Below are 26472 nucleotides of genomic sequence, written 5' to 3' on the forward strand. Positions count from 1 at the left end.
ATTTAAACGAATTATATAAAATAAATTACGTAGAATTCTATAATTTTAAAGAATATAAAACAAGTTAAATTATAAATTATGTAGAAAAGAATTACATAAAATTATATAAAATAATTTCAAATAACTAGTAAGTTCTCCTAACTTATGGGTGGGGGGTTCATTTTTATAGTCAGAAAAACAACAACTAGGAATCATGGAACTTTAACAAAAAAATCTTTCAAAACTGTGAACTAACACCATCTGAGATTGTTTTTAACAAGAAATTGATCAAAAAATAAAAATTATTTCCTTTAGTTCTTTTGAAAAATATTCCATTTTGAAGATTCCTCAAGTAACTCCATTATAAGAGATGAGACTGGTCATTATAACCAAACAAAACTTAGAGGCACATGGGTGGCTCAGTTGGGTAAGGGGCTGCCTTTGGCTCAGGTCATGATCCCGGGGTCCCCTGCTCAGTGGGGAGCCTACCTCTCCCTCTCCCTTTTCCCCTCCTCCCTACTTGTGCTCTCTCTTTCTCAAATAAATAAAATCTTAAAAAAATAACAAAACAATTTACATTGATATATTTGTTTTACAGAAATAGAAATGTTAGTTTATTTTTAAAATTATATAATTGTCTTCAAAAACAAAACCAATTACAATAAAGATAGGATTGGAGCTGACTAACTTAATTTGCTTTGGTTGTAAGAATGCATTTTTGGCAAGAGTGGTGTGAAGCTCCAAGAAACAATAACTGTCACATTTCTGGTTCTATATGGTTTGTATAAAACATCATTGGTCAGATCAGAAACAAGAAACATAGGACTATCATATTATGCATTACAAAAAGTGGCAAGTAATGCAAGTGGTGACAGTTTCTGCTTTTGAAAAGCTTAGAACCTCTAACTGGAAGATAACATTAAAGAAATGACTAATAGAAACATAAGGGTGTAATTTGGATTCTTGAAAGAAAAAAACAAGAGCCCTAAGAATTTCAGCAAGAGAAAACATCGTATGTACCATTTCAGCCCTAGTATACCTTCTCAGGAATATACAGGTGCTCATTACTTAAAATGATCAAGAAAGTAGTTCTTAGAACTTATTTATCTATTTAAACATTTAATGGAAGCTAGAGTATGTATCCAGCATTGTTACTACCCTTGAGATACAAGGGCAGAGGCTGCCCCTGCTACATTTCATTGTGATTCCCCTCCCTTCCCAACCAACCCTATTCTTTATTTTGCTGTACACATTCACATACATAGGCAGTTAGCTAGTACAACTCAACTATGTAACATGGTTGGGTTATAAATTCATTCTTGAAGGGTTTACATCTCTCTAAAGCAAGAATTAGGTAGACTTCACTTTGCACAGCTCTGATTTTCATGAAATCTGCATGAATTTCATTTAACATGGTAATATGTGGACTGCCTGTTCAGTGGAAAGAACCTAGGTGTTGAAGACACACATGTCTGGATTTATCTCACCTTTGGCACTACCTTTCTAAGCAAGTTTTTTAGCTTTCAAATTGAACTTTCTTATCCACTAAGATATAGATAGTAATAATAATCCTATTTCATAAATATTAATAAGATAATAACCATATAAATTTTAATTTCTGTTTCCAGAGCTGAGCATACAGTCATTTTGGGGGAAACTGTACCTTGTGTTCAGTGGTAAAACATTCAAAGGATTTAATGCTGTTGGTTGTATTATTTTAACCAAATCAGTTTAGTAAATATTATTATAGTAGATTATGTTTTCCAAAGATGGCCACAACAATACATCTTGCCCCCCATAAATATATCTAGAACTTGCCATTCCCCATTGAGAGTTGGGGAGTTCTCTTACTGCTGAATATGGGCATGCTTGTGACTCATTTGTAACCAATAGAATGCACCAGAAGTGCTATGTCATTTCCTAGATTTGGTAGTAAAACACAGTGTTGCGTTCACCTTGTTTGTGGGAATACCGGCCTGCTTGGAGCTTTGGAAAAGTCTGACCCTGCAGTTACCATTCTGTGAGGAAGCCATGCCATGTGGAGGGGCCTCAGGTGTCAGGTTGGCATTCATAACCTTCAAGTCCTTTGAGGCCAATTACCAGAACCATCAGATGACTCAGATGATGCCAGCCCCTGCTATGTAGTCACTCTTGGATATACACCCCTATCCTTTGAAACTTTACATTGAGGCCCCAAACCTTGTGGAACAGAAAAACCCTCCTCAATGTGCCCTTTGTGAATTCCTGTTTCACAGAATCTGTGAGTACAATGAAATGGGTTTTGCTTTATGCCATTAAGTTTGAGGTAGTTTGTTATGTAACTGTAATAATTGGAACAGTTATAAAACCTGAAAGATGCATTGTTTCAGTAAGAAATAAATTGCTATTAAAACTCATCACAGTGGTAACTACCTGATGAATAAATGTTTACTGAGTTTTTCTTTTCATCTCAATGAAAGATAGCTTAACAGAGAATTTTGTCTAGCAAATAACATTTCCCTGTGGTTTATTTAATTTTCCCTTAAGGATATATTTGCTGCCAGAAAAGAAATACACATGTTTAAACAGTTTAAACAGTTTCACTGTTGCTTTATGGTAAATTTTACCTGTTTGGCTAATAAAAAATGTCAGTCAGTACTCTTAATAAGGATAGTTACCACTAAAATCTGTGTATTATTTTTTTTTTTTTTTCAAAACATACTAGCCTAATAAAACATGGTGGGAGGGGCACCTGGGTAGCTCAGTGGGTTAAAGCCACTGCCTTCCGCTCAGGTCATGATCCCGGGGTCCTGGGATTGAGCCCCACATCGGGCTCTCTGTTTGGCGGGAAGCCTGCTTCCCCCTCTCTGCCTGCCTCTCTGCCTACTTGTGATCTCTGTCTGTCAAATAAATAAATAAAGTCTTAAAAAAACCCCAAAAACCTGATAGGGTGAGGGACATTGGGGAGGGTATGGGCTGTGCTGAGCACTGTGAATTGTATAAGACTGATGATTCACAGACCTGTACCCCTGAAACAAATAATACATTATATGTATGTATATGTTAGTTTAAAAAAAAAAGAGAGAGAATGAATGGTGGCTGCTTGTAAAGTGTTTATCTGATTTCGGAAATAATTAGAATGAGAAAAAAAACATAATGAAATGTCATTGTTTTTAGTATACCCATCCTAATAAAAATATTAATCATGGCAGTTTGTACCATAATTTACAATAAAAGATGTAAGTAATTCAGAAAGTAAGGTAGATTTTCAGGATTTGGTAAATTTCCACTATAGAGGGCAGTGTGTATATCTTAGAAGTTACTGTTCTACAAGAATTTCCCATCTAACAGTAGAAATAAGCTAAGACTTTTATGAACCTAGGACTATAAAATTAGCAAAATGAGAAATACAGAAAAGGTAAAACGGAGGTCACGCTAACATCGAAGGGGTAGAGAAAGAAGAAGAAGCCTGAGAACAAATGTTCAGACTGGTGTTCTGAAGTCAGTAGAAAGTGTACCAAAAAAGAAAAGAGTCTGTTGCTACAAAGATATTGGATAAGAGGATTGAGAAAAATCATTTGGATTTGTCAAGATATCATTTAAGACCTTGGCGAGAGTAATTTTGATAGAGTTTAAGAAGGCTTGGTTAGGTTGTGGTTTTAAGAGCGAAGAAATGGTTAGAAGTAGGCGATGCAGAATTAATGACAAAGTCAACTTTGCCTAACTCTGAAAATGTTGCATTTTCTTTCATAAGACAAGCTAGTCTTGTCATATGCTGTCATATAGGAAAGAAATTCTTCTAAGAAAAAATTTATTTTGATTATTAATACTTCTTAGTAGTAGAACCTCCCATGAAAATTATCATTCTTGACTTACTGCCTCCCCTTCACCCCTGCCACCGACCAGAAGCTGAGAGATTTTCCATTAGAACAATTTCAGTGTCTTAATGGTAAGAATTCACTGCTGAGATGTACTGTCATAGTTTGAGGGAGTCCAGAAATAATACCCTCTGTTCCTAATTCCCTGCACAGATTTTAAATGGTCAGTTTGATGAACTTTGGAAAATGTATTATATATTCATGTAATCAGCATTCTAATAAAGATATGAAACATTCTAGCATTTTATTTTATAAACTGATTAATGTTTCTTTCAGTATTAACCTGTTCATTCATTTAAAATGCTTAAAATCATAATAGATTTGTAGTAATTCTGTTTGACAGCTTTGGTTGTCTCTGGATGTAGAATTTAATGAACTTCCCTGAGAAGATCTCACATCATTAATAGGCATGTAATTATTCCCATGGAGAGGCTGAATGCTTTTTTACTGACATAAAAAATCTTTTAAAAGTGGGATGATCTATGTAGTTTTTAGTTACATATTTTATATTCTTAAATGCTTCAATTGTCTTCAGTGATTTTTTTTTGTATCTTAAAATGAAAGACACTCTATTTATATTTTAAATTATATGGAGTATGTAGTAGGTGCTTAACAGGTCACAATTAATTTGCCTTTGCTATTGGCCCACTTTGGCTCTTAAATGTGTGATACAAAGGATGGTAACTAGACAGCTTTGTGCAAAGAACGAACTCAGTCCTTATATTTACTGGGCACTGTGCAATGGCTATAATTAAGTTGATGTCCCATAAGATATAGTGGGGGAGTGTATATTAACAGTTAAACAAAAAATATAATTAAAACTTGTGAATAGTGCTGTGAAGGATGGATACAGTGATTGAAAATGATCCTGAGGGGTTAAGGCAGAGGAGACTTAGATAAAATGGACAAGGATGGTCTCTGGACTCGTATAAGCCATACTGAGACTCCCATCAGAAGGGGATGTCAAGTAAGGAGCTTTGGGGATGAGATGAAGGGAAGGAAATAATTTAAAAAGACTCAGATGCCAACATCAGTAGTACTAAATGAGTCTTAACTGCCTTTTATTTCTTGTTGACTGATAGTTTTGAGGGATTGCTGTAATTTGACTAACGTAAGTCTTATTTTTTTCCTCAGTGTTGGGATAATTACATTTATTAATTTTAATAATATGAACTTAGATACTGTACATTATTCATACTTTATTTCAGGAAAATTAACTTAATATGAACTTAGTAAGTTTGAACAAGAATATCTGAAATATGATGCCCTACATCATTTTTTTAGCTTACAGAAGAGATACATACAAATATACTTTTTCAAATCAGTTTCTCAAAACTGCTTAGCCCCTCTTAAGAAAGTAAATATTAAACTTGGATATGAAAGATAATCTGGGATTTTTAATAAATTATAGGTTTAGGTTTACTGGAACAGTCAGGTTGTACGAGGTGTCCCTAGAACATGTTATTATTATATTGTGTAAAATTTTAAGTCTACTTTTTCTTGGGTTGGCATGGAAAGTAATTATCTTTCATTTTACAATAGGGGATTTCATCATATTTGTAGAATTGTTTTGACCTGGAAATGTACAGAAGTCTATTACGATGTATACCTTACTTTGAAGTAAGAAAATGCCTGAAATTCTAACTGCAGCAGCAATGCTAGAGGTCCTTGGTATCCCACTAGGGTGTCTATGAGGTCAATACGGCCTGCATTTGCCCTAATTATGGTACAAAAGCAATTATGGGTGAAAAACTGAGGATGCTTTAAAATGTGTGAATCAGAGCAGTAGTAGTACTGAATTGTATTAGTAACATTCACTGTAACATGAAGAAGAAAAAATATCAGCTTAAGAATGCCCATTATGAAGCAGGGAAAAAAATTAAAAAAGAAAAACCCTCAATATCTGTATACACATTTAAAAAATATTCTTTGCATGAAATGGGAGGTACACATAAAACACTTGTGGCATTGCAAAGTCTCATGTTTTGAAGAGAAACATTTGAGCAGTTGTTTATGAGCTGACCAAGGTACTTTTTTTTTTCATGGAAAGTCATTTTTTATTTGAAAGAACAGACAAAACTGGTTTTTCATATTTGGCAGATATTTTCTCACAAGTGAATGAGGCTAATATATCATTTAAGGAAAACAGCTGACAGTGTTTGTTGCTGAAGTTTGTAAGAGAAAATTAGAATTTTGGGAAACTTGCATGCCTTCAGCTTGATATTTCTCCAGGACTTACAAAGAGTCTTTTAATAATGGGGCGCCTGGGTGGCTCAGTGGGTTAAGCCGCTGCCTTCGGCTCAGGTCATGATCTCAGGGTCTTGGGATCGAGTCCCGCATCGGGCTCTCTGCTCAGCAGGGAGCCTGCTTCTCTCTCTCTGCCTGCCTCTCTGTCTACTTGTGATCTCTGTCTGTCAAATAAATAAATAAAATCTTTAAAAAAAAAAAGAGTCTTTTAATAAGATTAGTGATGATACTAGCAAATATTTTATTTTGAAATAGTATAATGAAATATGTCAGTATTTGGAAAATATGCATAACTCCATGACCTAATTTTTTTGATGACCAGTGCTTTGATGATAAATATCTTACATGCATGAAAGATTCAAAGTGTAGATCAGTGGATATGAATGTGAGTTGGAAGCATTTATTAATATTGTTTCAGATTTCTTATGGCAACCAACCTTTAAAAAACTACCACTTGTCCAGTTTTGGTGTGGTGTCAAAGAATATCCACAATTATCTGAAAAGGCTATTAAAATACCCTGCTGTTTTTCAACTATGTGTGTAAAACATGTGAGGCTGTTTTTAAGCAGCCTCACATGTTTTAAGGCTGCTTAAGGCTGAATTTTCTTCATCTGCTTAACCCAAACAACAAATTATAGAAGATTTGAGTACAGAAGCAGATGTGAAAACCAGTTACTTTCTGTAAAGGCAGACATTATGGAGACTTGTAAAAAGGTAGAACAATACTATTTTTAATGAGTTTTTTATTTCTGAAATATATATATTTTTAAATATTACTGTTAAATAATTTTATAACTTAGGGTTAAATGAATTACTAAAATGAATCTTAAAAAGTCTCAGTTTTAATTTTTAGTATTTAAATGTCAATAGAAATAATTGAAGTAAATAAAATTTACATTGGATAACTGTGGGGATCTGAATTTTTAATGTAAAGAAGTTTTGACAATGTATGTGTGGGGGAATCCACATACAATTAGGATTAGAGCATGGCCTTATAATCCAAAATGTACATGTTTTAGTTTATAGCAGTATTTTGATTTGAAGTGTTTTTCAAATGGCAGTGTTAGAGTAGGTTTTATTTATCAGCTTTCTATTATTTTAAGTCATATTATTTTGAAACTTTTCTAAACCTTCATTTTCATTTTATGTCTTTGAAATACAGCAGAGGAAGCCAAAAATGAAACAAAATATTATTTGCAAAGCAATGTAATCTTTTGGGGACATTTAGTTTTTTTTTTCAATTAATCATGGCTGGTTTCCTGAACAGGCTAAATATGGTATAAGAATCCTGAAGAAGATGTTCTGTGACAATCTGTAATATTCCTGAATATCCCTGGTATCTCACATATACAGAATGAATATTTAATATCTGAGTTAAATGTGGATACATTTTATTTTAAAAATTTGTAATGGTACAGTCCATTGCCATTTTGTAATGTTTGTGGAAGTTATTCACAATAATGCCTGTTAGTGGTAACGGTCATGAAACGTGAGGATCATATGTTAGTGAGAGTTCTGATTTCTCTTTTTTTCTATAAGCAGATAATCTCAGTGATACCTTGAAGAAGTTGAAGATAACAGCTGTTGACAGAACTGAGGATAGTTTAGAAGGATGCTTGGATTGTCTGCTTCAAGCGCTGGCTCAGAATAGTAAGTTTCATTATGTTTTAAATGCCAAACAAAAAAATTAAATCAGTAGTCATTCAGAAATTGGTATGTAGTTTAGCACATAACTTGTATTCACATAACTTGCATTCTTTTGAATCCCCAGAATACTGAAGTTGTTTTACATGCTCCACCCTCCCACCCCCCCTCCCCACCTCCCCACCCCCAAGGTAATAAAAGCCAAGTTGATAGGCAGAAGAAAGGAGGAATTGACTGGTGGTAATGACATTAATACCAGCCCCAGAGAGAGGCCATTCTTTCATTCCTAACAGATAAGCACCATAGTTGTTTTCCTTCTAAACACCTACATTTGCTTGAAAGAGATGAGTGTGTGTGTATGTGGGGAGACTGGGGAGGAAAAACAAAGGGGAACTTAAAATACCTAAAATCTTTTTCTGAGAGCTTATGGTCACCTTTTTAATAGTTCTACTTAAGTAATGTTTATGAAAAGTAAATAAAGTAATGCTTATGCTCAGATTTAATTGGAAAGAACCATAAGCAGTCATTCAAAAATCCCTTAAAATTGAGCTAGGACTTGATATGTGGTAAATAATACTCATGATAAAAATAATACAACTCTTCATTGGCTAACACATTGTATTGTTGCATTTGATCCATCATGTTTCCATTCATTAATATTTCTATTATTACAGAGAATAGATGGGGGTAACAATGATTTTTATCTGTTTCCTTAGTTCTGTTTTGTTGTGCTATGGTTTGTGCTGTACTTGTTTTTAATCATACCATTATCTTATTCTGGGATTAGTTATATAGCTGACAGAGAATTTAGGAGATAGTATGTATTGTTAGAGTTTTAATTTCAAGCACTCAGATGTGTGTGTTATTTCTCTTTTATTTTATTTTTTATTTCTCAGTGAACTGTGCTTAGAAAATCTAAAATAATTGAATGTGGTACTCTTCGTCAAAAAGTACATTTTAAAACTAGCTTGGAAAAGTCTTTTTCAATAATTCTCTTTGCTTTTGAGATTGTAACTCTGTCAAGCTGTTCAATCTTAGATATGACAGAGAAGGGGTTTGAAACAAGGATTTATTTATTTTTTTTATAATTTTTTTTTATTTTTTATAAACATATATTTTTATCCCCAGGGGTACAGGTCTGCGAATCGCCAGGTTTACACACTTCACAGCACTCACCATAGCACATACCCTCCCCAATATCCATAACCCCACCCCCCTCTCCCAACCCCCTCCCTGAAACAAGGATTTAAATAAGAGCATCCGGTAAAGAGAAAGAAAAGGAGAGTGTCTAAGGCTGTGCTGTCCATTGTAGTAGATAAATGTGGCTATTTAAATTTAATCATTTAATTTAATTTAAAAGTAAGTACCTTAGTCTTATTTTCAGTAGCCACACTTGGCTAGTAACTACCTTTTGGGGGATCACAGATATTAAGCGATGATCACAGAAAGTTCTTTTGAAATCTTTTGATTTCTATGATCACAGAAAATTCTTATGTATAGCATGGTCTAGAAGACTAGAAAGAATCAAGTGATGACCTGAGTTTTATATGCCCATATAGGCAGATTTACATGATGTAATTGGTCTAAGTAAATTGAATATCTCAAGTTTATCTTTTTTTGAAGAGTTGTTTTGTTATACTCTTCTTTTGTTTTTAGTGGCCTGTTATTTTTCTCTGTGTTAGAAAAAATAATTTTCTTAATGGACCATTTGTTCAGAAACTGAAGGATATGGAGGCAGTGTTCTTGGTTATATGTAGAGGGTTGCTTAGCCCTCTCTGGAAAGACTGATAGAGAACTGAAGTTGAAGAAAAAAAATGAAAAAAGGAAGCCAAAGTTTATAACTTTTTAAAGAATAGATTTAAGAAATAGTGAGAAGTATATAATTGTTGGGTTAAATTTCAGATCTATTGCAGACTTACTCATTGAAACTATTTATCGAAAATAGCCTTGAAATTGTATATTATAAAGTGTTAAGGCCAATAGCCACAAGATGTCAATAAAAACAACAAACTCTACGAATTTAACTTTTGACTCCCCAAGAAGGGAGCAAAAGGAATATGTCTTTTTAAGAATCTAACAAAATTTGGGGTGCCTGGGTGGCTCAGTGGGTTAAGCCTCTGCCTTCAGCTCAGGTTATGGTCCCAGAGTCCTGGGATCAAGCCCCGCATTGGGCTCTCTGCTCAGCAGGGAGCCTGCTTTCCCCCCCCTCTTCTACCTGCCTCTCTGCCTACTTGTGATCTCTCCCTCTCTTTCTGTCAAATAAATAAATAAAATCTTTAAAAAAGAAAAAGAAAAAAAAGAATCTAAAAAAAATTCATGTGTCCTCATATCTAAGACTATTGACAAAAGAATTTGACACGGGAAGAGGGAGTTCATGCAGATGTCTAGTGTTTAACTGAAGAATGATTATCTGTCATTGACTGAATGCTTATTATGTACTCAGCATTGGACTTGGGGCTTTATCTGTTATCTAAATAAAACTTTCCTTTCGTCCCATGAAGAGATATTCTCATCTCCATGTAAAGGAAAAGGAAACAGACACTATGACATTACTTGCTTTACTCTGATAGAGCCTAGAGTTTGGAATTGAACTCTTAGTCTACAAAATAAAAAATTACATTCTGAGTGAAGTGTAGCTTTTTGCTGAGTTTATAGGCTGTGAAATTGTTTCCAAAAGATAGTTTTAATATTGTGTCTTAAATTTTTGTTTTTTTTAAATATTTTCAAATTATATTATTAAAGATGAGAATGATATGTAAACTTTTTTTCTTGAGTTACAGACTTATCTTATAGATGTTTTATTGACATTTTTAAAAAACTAGTGTTTATTTTCCTTGAAGTGATTGATCCATTGCTACTTTTATCCTCTTAAAGGTAAAATTATAAAACATTTAACTTAAGTGAATCTGTACTGGCTTTTTTTGCAGAGACCTTCTATTGTCTTAATTCTTTCTTAGTGTCAGGTGTTTTAGCTAAAAATATCACTGCTTGTACAGAATTGTACCTGATCAAGAAACAATGATTTCTCCATTCTGTACAAGTATAAGATGGTAATATGTGTAATAGAAATCTAAATTTAAAATTTTATTTTACAGTCTACTAACCTGTCATTGGAAGGGACAAATCTGAATGGAAAGAAATTATGCTTTTTAAAATTTTTACACCGTGGAAATTTAGTATATTTGAATTGCACTTCAAAAATTATCATAATCTGAAATTGATATATGACTTCAGAGTGGTCTTCTTTCTTAAATTTTTTTTGGGTAACATTAAATATATATGGCAGAATCTTAAGAGATAAGAGACAGTTTTAATAGTGGGTTTTATGGAAAATATTTTGCTTTAAGTTTTGTATAAATTTCTGAACTAAATAATAGAAGCATTCATTCATATAAATACTTTAGATCTCAGTTTTAGAATGTTTTTAGTAAATATTTGAAAGCTACTGTTGAAGAAATAAGATTCTGTTTACTATTACTTCTTTTGATTCAGAGAATAGAGGATTCTCTATAAATGTTTATTGTAGTATGGTTCCTCTATTTCATGCTTATTTGAAAATTTAAAACAGTAGGCCATATTTTTATCCCTAAACATTAGGACAGGAATATCATTAGAGAATATGAGATCTAAATCCCCTTGTAAGGCAAACTGCTAGCATAAATCAAATGCCCAAAGACAAGAAAACAGTCCATTCATAATAAAAAATTCTATTCCATTGTAAGAGCATGGGGACCATGTTCTACTGCTGAGTGAGCCACAAAACAATGCCAGCATGATCACCAGTACAGCTTTAAATTCTTGTCCTAAAGGATTAGGCTGTTTTCCTCTGTCTCATTGTCTCATGTACCTTTGTGCTCTTTGTTTAATTTTTAGCTTAATGACAGTTCCTATTTCATCCAAGAGTCACAGAATTATTTTCTATAGAACAACCCAGTTTACTCTAAAGAAAAAAGTATTTAGTTTCTAGTCCACATTCCTAACCTAATATCATACTCATCCACTTGTTGAATACTTGTTATTCCTTAGCCTTTGTTCTTTTTTTTATTCATTATTTTGATTTTTGGCTCCCTTCTGAAGCTATAATCCTAAACATACCAGATTATATATATAAGCCGCTAATGTAGATTACTTTGTGAATCTTCTCTAACAGAACTTGCTGTTGTCATTTGCTTTTAGTCTGTTCTATGCCTTCATTATTTCTGAATTAACTTACTTTTGGGACCCAAATTATTCCTTTTAAGTAAGGGACTTTGAAACTTGTTATCAACTGTTTTCCAATAGCCATGTTAAATCTGAAATCACTGGACATGAAAGATTACTGCTGTTTTAGTAGAAACAATAAATTATTTTACTTCTTTCATGGTAATATCTTGGTTTTACTTTTTACCCTAAGTTATCAAATGCACCATAGAAGCGATATATTTCTTTTTATTTTAAATTTTTAAATTTTTTAATTAACATATAATATATTATTAGCCCCAGGGGTACAGGTCTGTGAATCGCCAGGTTTACACACTTAACAGCATTCACCATAGCACATACCTTCACCAATGTCCATAACCCCACCTCCCTCTCCCTACTCCGCTCCCGGCAAACCTTAGTTTGTTTTGTGAGATTAAGAGTCTCTTATGGTTTGTCTCTCTCCCAATCCCATCTTGTTTCATTTATTCTTTTCTTACCCTCAAAGCCCCCACATTGCCTCTCAACTTCCTCAAATCAGGGATATCATATGATAATTGTCTTTCTCTGATTGACTTATTTCACTAAGCATAATATCCTCTAGTTCCATCCATGTCGTCGCAAATGGCCAGATTTCATTCTTTTGATGGCTGCATAGTGTTCCATTGTATATATATACCACATCTTCTTTATCCATTTATCTGTTGTTGGACAACTAGGTTCTTTCCATAGTTTGGCTGTTGTGGACATTGTTGCTATAAACATTCAGGTGCACATTCCCCTTTGGATCACTACATTTGTATCTTTAGGGTAAATACCCAGTAGTGCAATTGCTGGGTAGTAGGGTAGCTCTATTTTCAACTTCTTGAGGAACCTCCATGCTGTTTTTTAGAGTGGTTGCACCAGCTTGCATTCCCACAAATAGTGTAGAACTGTTCCCCTTTCGCTGCATCCTCTCCAGCATCTGTAATTTCCTGACTTGTTAAATTTAGTCATTCTGACTGGTGTGAGCTGGTATCTCATTGTGGTTTTGATTTGCATTTCCTTGATACCAAGTGACGTGGAGCACTTTTTGGTTATTTATTTATTTATTTTTTAATTTGATAGACAGAGATCACAAGTAGTCAGAGAGGCATGCAGGAGAGAGAGGAGGAAGCAGGTTCCCTGCTAAGCAGAGAGCCCGATGCGGGCTCGATCCCAGGACCTTGGGATCGTGACCTGAGCCGAAGGCAGAGGCTTTAACCCACTGAGCCACTCAGGCGCCCCGACGTGGAGCACTTTTTAATGTGTCTGTTGGCCATCTGGATGTCTTTGCAAAAATGTCTGTTCATGTCCTCTGCCCATTTCTTGATTGAATTATTTGTTCTTTGGGTGTTGAGTTTGCTAAGTTCTTTATAGATTTTGGACACTAGCTCTTTATCTGATATGTCGTTTGCAAATATCTTCTCCCATTCTGTCAGTTGTCTTGGTTTTGTTAACTGTTTCCTTTGCTATGCAAAAGCTTTTGATCTTGATGAAGTCCCAATAGTTCGTTTTGCCCTTGCTTCCCTTGCCTTTGGCGATGTTCCTAGGAAGAAGGTGCTGTGGCTGAGGTCGAAGAGGTTGCTGCCTGTGTTCTCCTCAAGGATTTTTATGGTTTCTTTTCTCACATTGAGGTCCTTCATCCATTTTGAGTCTGTTTTCATGTGTTGTGTAAGGAGATGGTCCAGTTTCATTTTTCTGCATGTGGCTGTCCAGTTTTCACAACACCATTTGTTGAAGAGACTGTCTTTTTTCCATTGGACATTCTTTCCTGCTTTGTCGAAGATGAGTTGACCATAGAGTTGAGGGTCTATTTCTGGGCTCTCTATTCTGTCCCGTTGATCTATGTGTCTGTTTTTGTGCCAGTACCGTACTGTTTTGATGATGACAGCTTCGTAATAGAGCTTGAAGTCCGGAATTGTTATGCCACCAACTTTGGCTTTCTTTTTCAATATTCCTCTGGCTATTCAAGGTCTTTTCTGGTTCCATATAAATGTTAGGATTATTTGTTCCATTTCCTTGAAAAAAAAAAAAAGATTGGATTTTGATTGGGATTACATTAAACATGTAGATTACTTTAGGTAGCATAGACATTTTCACAATATTTGTTCTTCCAATCCATGAGCATGGAACATTTTTCCATTTCTTTGTGTCTTCCTCAATTTCTTTCATGAGTACTTTATAGTTTTCTGAGTATAGATTTTTTGCCTCTTTGGTTAGGTTTATTCCTAGGTATCTTTTGGTTTTGGGTGCAATGGTAAATGGGATGGACTCCTTAATTTCTCTTTTTTCTGTCTTGTTGGTGTAAGGAAATGCAACTAATTTCTGTGCATTGATTTTATATCCTGACACTTTACTGAATTCCTGTATAAGTTCTAGCAGTTTTGGAGTGGAGTCTTTTGGGTTTTCCACTTGTAGTATCATATCATCTGCAAAGAGTGATAGTTTGACTTCTTCTTTGCCAATTTGGATGCCTTTAATTTCTTTTTGTTGTCTGATTGCTGAGGCTAGGACTTCTAGTACTATGTTGAATAGCAGTGTTGATAATGGACATCCCTACCGTGTTCTTGACCTTAGCGGAAGAGCTCTCAGTTTTTCTCCATTGAGAATGATATTTGCGGTGGAATTTTCATAGATGGCTTTAATAATATTGAGGTATGTACCCTCTATCCCTACTCTTTGAAGAGTTTTGATCAGGAAAGGATGCTGTGCTTTGTCAAATGCTTTTTCAACATCTATTGAGAGTATCGTGTGGTTCTTGTTCTTTCTTTTATTAATGTATTGTATCACATTGATTGATCTGTGGATGTTGAACCAACCTTGCAGCCCTGGAATAAATCCCACTCCGTTGTGGTGAATAATCCTTTAAATGTACTGTTGGATCCTATTGGCTAGTATTTTGGTGAGAATTTTCGCATCTGTGTTCATCAAGGATATTGGTCTGTAATTCTCTTTTTTGATGGGATCCTTGTCTGGTTTTGGGATCAAGGTGATGCTGGCCTCATAAAATGAGTTTGGAAATTTTCCTTCTATTTCTATTTTTTGGCACAGATTCAGGAGAATAGGAATTAATTTTCTTTAAATGTTTGGTAGAATTCCCCTGGGAAGCCGTCTGGCCCTGGGCTCTTGTTTGTTTGGAGATTTTTGATGACTGCTTCAATCTCCTTACTAGTTATGGGAATGTTCAGGTTTTCTGTTTTTTTCCTGGTTCAGTTGTGGTAGTTTATATGTCTCTAGGAATGCATCCATTTCTTCCCGATTGTCAAATTTGTTGGTGTAGATTTGCTCATAGTATGTTCTTATAATTGTCTGTATTTCTTGGTGCTAGTTGTGATCTCTCCTCTTTCATTCATGATTTTATGTATTTGGGTCCTTTCTCTTTTCTTTTTGATAAGTCTGGCCAGGGGTTTATCAATCTTATTAATTCTTTCAAAGAACCAGCTCCTAGTTTCGTTGATTTGTTCTATTGTTTTTTTGGTTTCTATTTCATTAATTTCTGCTCTGATCTTTATGATTTCTCTTCTCCTGCTGGGTTTAGGGTTTCTTTCTTGTTCTTTCTCCAGCTCCTTTAGGTGTAGGGTTAGGTTGTGTACTTGAGACCTTTCTTGTTTCTTGAGAAAGGCTTGTACCGCTATATATTTTCCTCTTAGGCCTGCCTTTGTTGTGTCCCACAGATTTTGAACTGTTGTGTTTTCATTATCATTTGTTTCCATGAATTTTTTCAATTCTTCTTTAGTTTCCTAGTTGACCCATTCATTCTTTAGAAGGATGCTGTTTAGTCTCCATGTATTTGGGTTCTTCCTGAATTTCCTCTTGTGATTGAGTTCTAGCGTCAGAGCGTTGTGGTCTGAAAATATGCAGGAAGTGATCCCAGTCTTTTGATACCAGTTGAGACCTGATTTGTGACCCAGGATGTGATCTATTCTGGAGAATGTTCCATGTGCACTAGAGAAGAATGTGTATTCTGTTGCTTTGGGATGGAATGTTCTGAATATATCTGTGATGTCCATCTGGTCCAGTGTGTCATTTAAGGCCTTTATTTCCTTGTTGATCTTTTGCTTGGATGATCTGTCCATTTCAGTGAGGGGAGTGTTAAAGTCCCTTACAATTATTATATTATTGTCGATGTGTTTGTAGAAGTGATATATTTCTTTTGCAAGCGATATTCATTATGTTCTTACCTCCTTTACATATTTTTGTATCATGTGACTCTTCTAGTTATTGTGTCCATTGTCCATGAGAGCTTATTAGTGGTACTAGTCACAAATTATCAAAAGTTCAGTTTTTACTAAGTAAACGTAACATTTGTAGAATAGAGGAGAATGAAGTAGTGAACTAACAAGCCGTTGACAATTCTTGATGAATTAAGAATTCTGGATTGCCATTGAATAATGGCAGCAACCTAAATCTCAGTTTTCCACACATTCTCTAAAAACTGACACAGATCATCAAAGAGATAAAGTAAAACCAACTAATGTAACCTATGCCTTAAGCATAACTAGAAGACAGACTAAGACCTTCAGATTACTGGGGAGACAAAGAAGTATCAAAATCTAGCCTCCTTAGCATCAGAGCCTGTGATGGAATTCATTTAGACTGCAGAAACTACTTGGAAAAGATGAGAGGAAAGTTGGTTGAACCAGGAGCCCAAGGGTACATAGTTAAAATTGCCTTTAGGAAGAAAAAGTCCTAGCCTGGAACATAGTAAGATATGGTCTTAGATTCAATGAGAGCATTTACTGTTGAGAAGTGAAAAGGAAGAGACTTTAAAGTACACAGGATCCTAGGCAGTACATCCGAAGGGTGCCACTTTTGGGGATGATCTTGTTTTGCCTTACATACTTGATGGTGAAGGGAAAGCAGGAAGCAAGATAGGGAAATTAAGTGTTCTGGAGAAATAAGAAAACCATAAAATTAGAAGACAAACTAGACTCCGCATTTGGTTTAAGTCCAGAATAGAGAGCTTTTGAACTAGAAATCTAGATATGCATCCCCAATATTTCCCCTTAGTGCATAAATTTTTATTGCCCATGAACGGAAAATAAAAACTATACATTGAATAGAATATTGCAAATGATAAACATACAAATTGCTACAGTGAATAAAGCAAAAAATAAGAAACAACATTTTAGCTGTTAAAAGTGGTCTTCCTAAACCAACCATGAAGCCGTTACCAGTAACAGAACACCATGACCTATATTAAATATCTTTAAGCCTTTGGATATATGAAGAGAAAAAATTCCTCAAGTAAGAGTTTCAGATTCTTGAAACAGGAGTGGATAAATACCAGAGTGATGTGAAAGAAGAGTTGGCTAGAAGAAATTGAAGAAAAATAACCATTTTAGAAATTAAAACTGGATTATAACAGGAAAGAATAGAGTTGACTGAAAATTTATTAGGAAACATTGAAGAAAACAGGCAAATGATTGATGTATAAGATAGGGAAAAGATCCATTATATACACAATTGGAGTCCAAAAGGAGAAAAACAAAACAATGAATGAGCTAATATTTAAAACTAGAAATTTTTCTGAAGGAAAGAAAGACCAGAATCTACACGATGTGAAAAAGGCAGCCATGTACTTGCAAAAATTGACCTGTAATGGGAAATTCAGAGACTTAGTCTAGTAAAACTTTTACTTGTGCATTTATTTGTGTCTAAGTGAAAAACAAAAGAACAACTTTTTCTTTCACAAATAAATTCATCACTTGGTGACCATAAAAAAAAAAAAAAGTAAAAATAAGTACAAAGGAAAAATTCTTAGAGCCTCCATTCAAAAAGATGAAGTTTTTTAAAAAGGAAAGAAAATCAGATTGGCATCAGACTTCTGAATGGCAATATACAAAGCAATTCAATAATGGAACAGTGTTTTTAAAAATATTCAAGAAATGGGAATTTTATATTGTGCCAACCTGCTCCATATCAAATCCATTAAAAAAAAAAAAAAAAGAACCAGTAAACATGGAAAAACCCAGGGATCACTATACTCATTAGTCTTCCACAGGAATCTTCTAAACACCTGCTGCCCAGTATTTATTATTTGACATGGCTATTCAACACTTGAAATGAGGCTAGTCTGAATTTAGGCACACTGTAGATTTCAGGGACTTAATACCAAAAAAATACATAAACTATGTCATTAAGAGTTTTAAAAATAGTGATTGAATCTCATTTTTAAAGTTTTTTAAGATATTTACAAATACTTGATTTCTTCTGCAGTTTTATAGGCCATTGTTTGTTTATTTTTTTATTAACATATATTATTTGTTTTAGGGGTACAGGTCTGTGAATCATCAGTCTTACAGAGTTCATAGCACTCATCATAGCACATACCTTCCCTATAGGCCATTGTTTCTTGAATTGTGGGTGATGGCTGACTGAAGTAGTTTAAGAGTTGGGCACCCAATAAGATATGATGGAAAATGCATGTTGTCAATAAAATCCAATTGGGTAATTCAGTATAAGAAAGGTCATTTAAAAGAAGACATTTAAAATAGTGAACTTGGGCGCCTGGGTGGCTCAGTCGTTAAGTGTCTGCCTTCAGCTCAGGTCATGATCCCAGGGTCCTGGGATCAAGTCCCACATCAGGCTCCCTTCTTGGCCGGAGGCCTGCTTCTCCCTCTCCTATTCCCTCTCTCATTTTGTCTCTCTGTGTCAAATAAATAAATAAATAAAATCTTTAAAATAAAATAGTGAACTTAATTTCATTGTTCAAGGGTTAGAGTCTAAGGAAGAGAAAGCATGTAGGTTCCAAGATATGTTCTGTGCATTTAGTCAAAAGCAGAAAGAGGACAGTGTATATCCAAATATATTGGTATCCAGGAGTTTGTAGAAAGGGACCATGGAAAGGCTTGATCTGATTGGAAGAATGAGAAAGACCATCTTGAAATCTGTCACAGGCCATGAGATTTATAACAGAAACAAGATATAACTGTGGTACTGATTGCAGTTTGCCCTCTGATGTGCTTTTAAGCTATAATTCATAAGGAGCAAAAAAGCTCTTGTTATGTGCAGTCTCCAGAAGGAGATAAGCTTCCATTGGTATTTGTACTTTGTGATTAAAACATTGGCAGAGAATCTGGTTTTCTAACATTAGCTATAAATGTTACCATTTTGCTTCTTAAGTTTGCTAAATTTGAAGAACTTCTCATGTTCCTAAGAGAGAGTAAAATATGTAAGAGAAATGTGATTTGAAATGATGCTATATGCCAAATATATACTTAAGAAGATCTGTCCTCAATATTTATAGTACCAGTGCTGACTTACTATCACTGAGAACTACACTTTTAAGTTATTGTTGAGAGAGAAGTGATGGGGGTGGTGCTGCTGCATCTTCTTGACATTCTTTTTCAACAGGATAGGGTTTGTATGTAACAGCCTGGACAGCTAACTGTGGATTTTCTGTGGCCATATACTTGATTGATGTAATGGGCTTCTGGCTTTTTTTTTAAGTTTTTATTTAAATTCCAATTAGTTAACATACAGTGTAATATTAGTTTCAGTTGTGCAATAGAGTGATTTAGCACTTCCATACAACACTCGGTGCTCATCACAAGTGCTCCTTAATCCTTATCACCTATATAACAAATCCTTCCTCCCACCTACCCTCTGGTAACATCAGTTTATTCTCTATAGTTGAGAGTCTGTTTCTTGGTTTGGATCATTCCCCCCTCCCCTTTTTCCCTTTTGCTCGTTTGTTTTGTGTTACTGGCTTCTTTAATCAATTAAGTACTATCCCAGTGTGATTTGAATGTGTTAAAGAGTATGTGGCATATAAATTGGATTTTTTTAAAAGATAAATTGGATTTTTGATTGATAACAGTGAATTAGAAATGAATTAATAATACTAGTGTATGATTAAGAATTATATATTCTCAACAGAAAGGTATAGTTTGATATTTAAAGGAAAATAGCTTATAGTAATAGATTACTATCTGTGTATTCAGTGTCTTCACTGTGATTATAGATGTTTGAACCTGATATTAAAGATGTGGTCAGTATCATAGTCTTTTTTTTTTTTTTTTCCTCTGTAGAACTTGATAGTCCATTATGGTTATGTTTCCTCTAGAAAGCTTCCTTACCTGGTTTAAATGCTTTCATTTTTATCTCTTGTAATTCAGAGTTCTGGAGTACCCATTTGGCATTGTAAAAGAAAGATTAGAGTTTCACCATTATGTAGACACTGAAATCTATAAATGAAATATTTTGTGAAATAATGAAAATTTAATGAATCATCATTTTTCCTAATGAAAGCTTCTTTATAAAATATACATACTCTTATTATAATTAATTGATTATATTTAATAATTTATTTTGATATATGGTATAAAGTGAGGATCTAATTTTATTTATTTCTAAATAATCAATTTTCTCAACAACATACATTGTTTAATCTACTCCTCTTTGGTTGATAATATTCCTTTTATCATATAATAACTGCTTAATTTAATGTAATTGGGCAGCTTTGGAGTTTTATTCTGTTCCATTAATCTGTTTGTCTTTTGTGTTCTAACTGTACTATTTTAATTATATTAGCTTTATTGAGGATATTTCTCTTTATAAATCTGTCAAAAAGTTTTACTTTCGTGGATTTAGTATACCACAGAAATTGTGGAAATGCACTGTCACATTCCTGAAAATTCCTATGGGAATTGAGATAAGCTATAAATTAATTTGGAAAGAATTAAAAACTTCTCAACATTTTGTCTGTCAACCTAAGAGCACAGATTATATATCTTTAAGTCTTTTTGTGTCTCAGTGAGATGTAGTTTGGTTCATGCTTTCTATACATATCCCGTTTTAAGTATTCCTACATATTTTACATTTTTTGGTTGTGGCAAATGGAGATTTTCCCATTATAACTTGCAAGTGGTTGTTGTTAGAGATCAATTTGAAATCTGTGTTGATTTTTATATTTTTATTGGTATTCAACTACCTTCCGAATCCATTTAGTAGTTAAAATAAAACTTTAACTAGTTCTTTTGGGTTTTGCAGTCAGAACATCCACAAAGTGACATTTTTGCTTCTTTTTTCCCTTGTAATTATAGCTGACTTATTATGTTGGCTTGAACTTCCAGCAAAATAGTAAATAACAGTGATATGAATGATATCTTACTTTAATTTCTGCTAATAATGGCAGTCCTTCTAATGCTTCATCTTTCAGTATAACACCTCTTGATTTAATGTAAAAGGTTTTTTTCATATTAAGAAAATTATCTTAATTCAAGGATGATTTTTTTTTTAAATCAAGAGTGGTTACCTTTAAAACATAATCCTTTAGCCTAATCACTTAATATTAAAAATAGTATCTATTACTTTTAATATTATAAAGTTTAGTTGTGATAAAATTATTCATTGGCAGCATTATTACTAGGGGAAGTTTTCCTTTTTTTTTTTTTTTAAGTTTTATTTAACAGAGAGAGAGATCACAAGCAGGCAGAGAGGCAGGCAGAGAGAGAGGGAGAAGCAGACTCCCCACCGAGCAGAGAGCCCAACAATGGGGCTCGATCCCAGGACCCTGAGACCGTGACCTGAGCTAAAGGCAGAGGCTTAACCCACCGAGCCACCCAGGTGCCCCAGGAAGTTTTTCTTAAAATGGGAAGTGCAACATAGTTTTACAATCTCAGAATCAAGACCACTTAGTAAACTATGAGGTTCAGTATAATTTGTATCTTTCTTTGTATATTCAGGGACAAATACTTATCTAATAAGAATTAGTACCTAAAGAATAATTAAAATTAACATGAATTATATATTTTAGAATAAGTGATTATTAAATGGTCTTATAAACATAGGAAATTTCTCAATTTAGTACTATATAGCCCCCCAAGTTTTCAAAACTGCAGAGAGTAAAGCATCACTTTTTTTAGGGGTGTCATACAATTTTTGTATTAAGTTTTAAATTTTAAGTCCAGTATTATTAGTTTCAGGTGTACAATATTGCAGTTCAGAAATTCTGCACATTACTCAGTGCTCATCATGATGTGTGCTCTTTAATTCCCATCACCCTATTTCTGTTTCTCTCTCTCTCTCTTTTTTTCTTTGCTCATTTGTTTTGTTTTTTAAATTTGACATACAAGCGAAATCATGTGGTATTTGTCTTTCTCTGACTTACTTCACTTTAGCATTATACACTAGCCCCATCCGTGTTGTTGCAAATAGCAAGATTTCATTTTTCTTTTCGTGGCTGCATAGTATTCCATCGTGTGTGTGAGTGTGTGTGTGTACACATACATCTTATTTATCCATTCATCTTTCAGTGGACATTTAGGCTGCTTCCATAATTTGGCTGTTGTAAATAATGCTACAGTAAACATAGAGGTGCATGTATCCCTTTGAATTAGTGTTTTTGTATTTTGGGGGTAAATACTCAGTAGTGCAATTTTTGGATTCTAGAGTAGTTCTATTTTTGACTTTTTGAGGAACCTCCATATTGTTTTCCACAGAGGCAGCACCAGTTTGTTCGCACCAACAGTGCATGAGGGTTCCTTTTTCTCCACATCCTTGCCATCATGTTTCTTGAGTTTTTGATTTTAGCCATTTTTGGCAGGTGTAAGGTGATATCTCATTATGGTTTTGATTTGTATTTCCCTGATGATGAATGATGTTCTGCATCCTTTGATGTGTCTGTTGGCTATCTGTATGTTTTCTTTGGAGAAATGTCTATTCATGTCTTCTGTCCATTTTTTAATTGAATTATTTGTGCGTTTTTTGTTTTTGTTTTTGTTTTTGTTTTTTTTGGTGTGTGTTGAATTATATAAGTTCTTTATATATTTTGAATACTAATGCTTTATTAGATATGTACTTTGCAAATATCTTCTCCTATACATTAGGTTGTCTCTTAGTTTTTTGGTCATTTCCTTTGCTGTGTAGAAGTTCTTATTTTGATGTAGTTCCAGTAGTTTACTTTTGCTTTTGTTTCCCTTGGCTCAGGAGACATATAAAAAATGTTCATCCATAGAAAAATGTTCTATGGATGATGTCAGAGAAATGCATAATGCTGTCTTCTAGGATTCTTACAGTTTCAGGTCACACATTTAGGTCTTTAATCAATTTTGAGTTTATTTGTGTATTGCATAAGAAAGTGGTCTAGTTGCATTCTTTTCAATGTAGATGTCCGGTTTTCCCTACATCATTTGTTGAAGAGACAGTCTCTTTCCCATTGGATATTCTTGCCTCTTTTGTCAACGATTAGCTGACTATGTAATTGTGGGTTTATTACTGGAGTTGGATCCCATTGATCTATGTGTCTTCCCCCCACCCCACCACCAGTACCATAATGTTTTGATTACTACAGCTTTATAATATAACTTGAAGCCTGGAATTGTCATACCTCCAGTTTTGTTTTGTGTTGTTTTGTTTTTTGGTCAAAATTGCTTTGGCTATTAGGGGTCTTTTGTGGTTCCATACAAATTTAAAAGTTGTTTGTTCTAGTTCTGTGAAAACTACTTTTGGTATTTTGATGGGGATTGCATTAAATCTGTAAATTGCTTTGGGTAGTATAGACACTTTAACAATATTAGTTTTTCCATTCTATGAGCATAGAATGTTTTTTCCATTTCTTCGCATTGTCTTGAATTTCTTTCATCAGTGTTTTCTGGTTTTCAGAATACAGATCTTTCACCTCTGCGGTTAAGTTTATTCCCAGATATTTTACTGTTTTGGATGTAATTGTAAATGGGATTATTGTCTTAATTTAACGTCTTCATTTTTAGTGTATAGGAATGTAACAGATTTCTGTACATTGATTCTGTATCCTAAAACTTCACTGAATTTATTAGTTCTAGTAGTTTTTTGGTAGAGTTTTTTAGGTTTTCTATATATCGTATCATGTTGTCTGCAAATAGTTTAAGTTTTACTTCTTCCTTACTAATTTAGATGCCTTTTATTTCTTTATGTTGTCTGATTGCTGTGGCTAGGATTTCCAGTACTATGTTGAATAAAAGTGATGAGTGGACATTCTTATCTTACTCCTGCCCTTAGGGGAAAAGCTCTGTTTTTCACTGTTGAGTATGTTAGCTGTGGGTTGTTCATATATGCCCATTTATTATGTTGAGGTATGTTCCTTCTAGACAGACCCTGTCCAGTGCTTTTATCATGAACGGATGTTGTACTTTGTCAGATGCTTTTTTCCCTGATCTATTGAAATGATTATGGTTTGTTTTTTTTTTTTTTTGAAGATTTTATTTGAGAGAGAGAGAACGAGTGCACAAGATGAGGGAGTGTCAGAGGGAGAAGCAGACTCCCTGCTGAGCAGGGAGCCCATGTGGGACTTAGTCCCCATGTGGGACTCCAAGGTTATGACCTGAGCTGAAAGCAGTTGCTTACCCAACTGAGGCACCCAGGCACTCTGATCATGCGGTTTTTATTCTTTCTCTTATTGATGTAATGTATCAAGTAAAGCATTATTTTTAGTACAGGGAAACTGTTTACAATTGCAAGGTTATATCATATCAGCCTTTGAATTATGTCCATAGCAATAAATTTAGCTATTTATTTTTTGTTTAGATGAGTCAACCCTGAAAGTGTAAACTTTATTACTTATGATTTTTCTTACTTTAATGTACTTTTTCATGGATTCCTCTTAGTGAGTTTTTAATGTTATGTGAATTTTGGTATTTTAAGATTTAATGGGGGCACCTGGGTGGCTCAGTGGGTTAAAGCCTCTGCCTTCGGTTCAGGTCATGATCCCAGGGTCCTGGGATGGAGCCCAGCATCCTGCTTTCTGCTCAGCAGGGAGCCTGCTTCCCTTCCTCTCTCTCTGCCTGCCTCTCTGCCTACTTGTGATCTGTTTGTCAAACAAATAAATAAAATCTTAAAAAAAAGAGAGATTTAATGAGGGGCACCTGGGTGGCTCAGTCTTTAAGTGTCTGCCTTCAGCTCTGGTCATGATCCTATGGTGCTGGGATCAAGGCCCACATTGGGCTCCCTGCTTCTCCCTCTTCCTCTGCCTGCTGCTCTGGCTACTTGTACTCTCTCTCTCTATCTACTGTCAAATAAATAAATAAAATCTTTTTTAAAATGTAAGATTTAATGAAATAATGAAATAGGCATATAAGTTCTTTTATAAATTAAAAAAAAAGTTTTAAATACTTGACCTTAAAGATGATTTGTAAAAGTTTCTTACATTTGGCCTTAGGAGAAGAAGGAAACACCAGCCAGAAAAGTAGGCAATTAAAGAAAATTCTTTTTTTTGCAGTTTGATTTTGTATAAGACTTACTTCACATAAAACTGTAGTTTATCCATTATGTTAAAACTGGAAGAGATACCACACCATGGGAATATGTTTTGTACCGAGTAAATAAACAAAAGCAAAGTTATTTCATTTTTCATTGTGACTCACTTATTATTTACTGCAGTTTTCATTTTTTGAGTTATGAATGTATGTGAATATAAATGACCAACTGCAAAATGGTTAAATTGGAAAAAATAGTCATGACGTTAAAGACAAAATAGAGCATAAAAGATTAACTCTTTGCTTGAAGTAGTCAAGGTAAGGGAAGAATAGCCAGGAAAAAGAAGAGATCTCAAATTAAGAAGTCCTTTTTAGAAGCACATTAAAAAAGAGTGATTCTAGTTGAAGAAATACATGGTAAGTCAGTTATGTATCTTCTTATCTGAATAAAAGATACTATATTATTTTTTGTTTGCTGTACAACTAGATCTTGATGAAGGCCGAAAGTATATGCCTTTTTTAAACTGTATGTGGTTTATGGTCATTTTACTCTCTTAAAACAAATCACTAATAACTGAGGAAATCATGAATATTTTGTGTTTTTAGTAAGGTAGAGTTTAGGTATAATTTTCTAGTTTAATAGTCATATAATAGACTATATAATACAGCAAATCTTTATTCCCTAAGTTTTTAAATACAAGCTAATAGTATTCAGAGCCTTCTTTTGACAGATACATTCAGTTGGAAATTTGGGCTGTTTCAGTACCACTTGACAAACCAAGAGAAACTGTGGACTCTAAGGAACAAACTGAGGGTTTTGGAGGGGAGACGGGAGGGGCGTTGGGTGAGCCTGGTTATGGGTATTGTGGAGGGCATGTATTGGATGGAGCACTGGGTGTGGTGCATAAACAATGAATTCTGGTACACTGAAAGAAATAAAACAAAAATTAAACAATACATCGTATAAGTCTGAGATCTAAAAAAGCTCCACATTTAGGCAGAACAAACATAATTTTTTTCTTTCTCTGTAGTTATGCAGGGCTTTTGTAGGAGTAGTAGAGAATACTGTGTGACATTTATGATCCTTCACATCAGTGATTCATGTCTAAAGTAAAAGAAGTACTCCATGTATTGAATGCAGGTGGACCCATTAGAATATTTGTAGAGTAATCGAATATAGTTAAGTTCATACAGCCATGATATGCCCTGCTTTGGTTAAACATTAACTATTTAAAGTTAGATTTAAAGCATTTTGTATAGTCATGTCATACTTTGCACATCTTCTCATCTTCAGGTCTTATACATTCATTTATTTAACACTGAGTTTTATTTAGTATGTTGCAAACATTGTGATATCTCCTAATAATGAC

At 34.2% G+C, this 26472-nt stretch overlaps 1 protein-coding gene across 5 annotated transcripts in view; it reads left to right on the plus strand.

Annotated features, from left to right (window-relative positions):
- The window catches only part of RAP1GDS1 (Rap1 GTPase-GDP dissociation stimulator 1), a 155101-nt gene that overhangs the window by 16559 nt on the left and 112070 nt on the right, over nucleotides 1-26472 (plus strand). For 3 of the 5 annotated variants that reach the window (XM_047718031.1, XM_047718030.1, XM_047718034.1), the window contains exon 2: nucleotides 7623-7733. The exons of 1 other annotated variant lie outside the window; for it this stretch is intronic. In XM_047718031.1, the coding sequence (XP_047573987.1) occupies nucleotides 7623-7733 (111 nt within the window). The remainder of the gene's footprint in view (nucleotides 1-7622; nucleotides 7734-26472) is intronic. One more of the 5 variants, XM_047718032.1, reaches the window with a different exon arrangement.

Source organism: Lutra lutra, chromosome 2, assembly GCF_902655055.1.
Source record: "Lutra lutra chromosome 2, mLutLut1.2, whole genome shotgun sequence".
Taxonomy (NCBI): domain Eukaryota; kingdom Metazoa; phylum Chordata; class Mammalia; order Carnivora; family Mustelidae; genus Lutra; species Lutra lutra.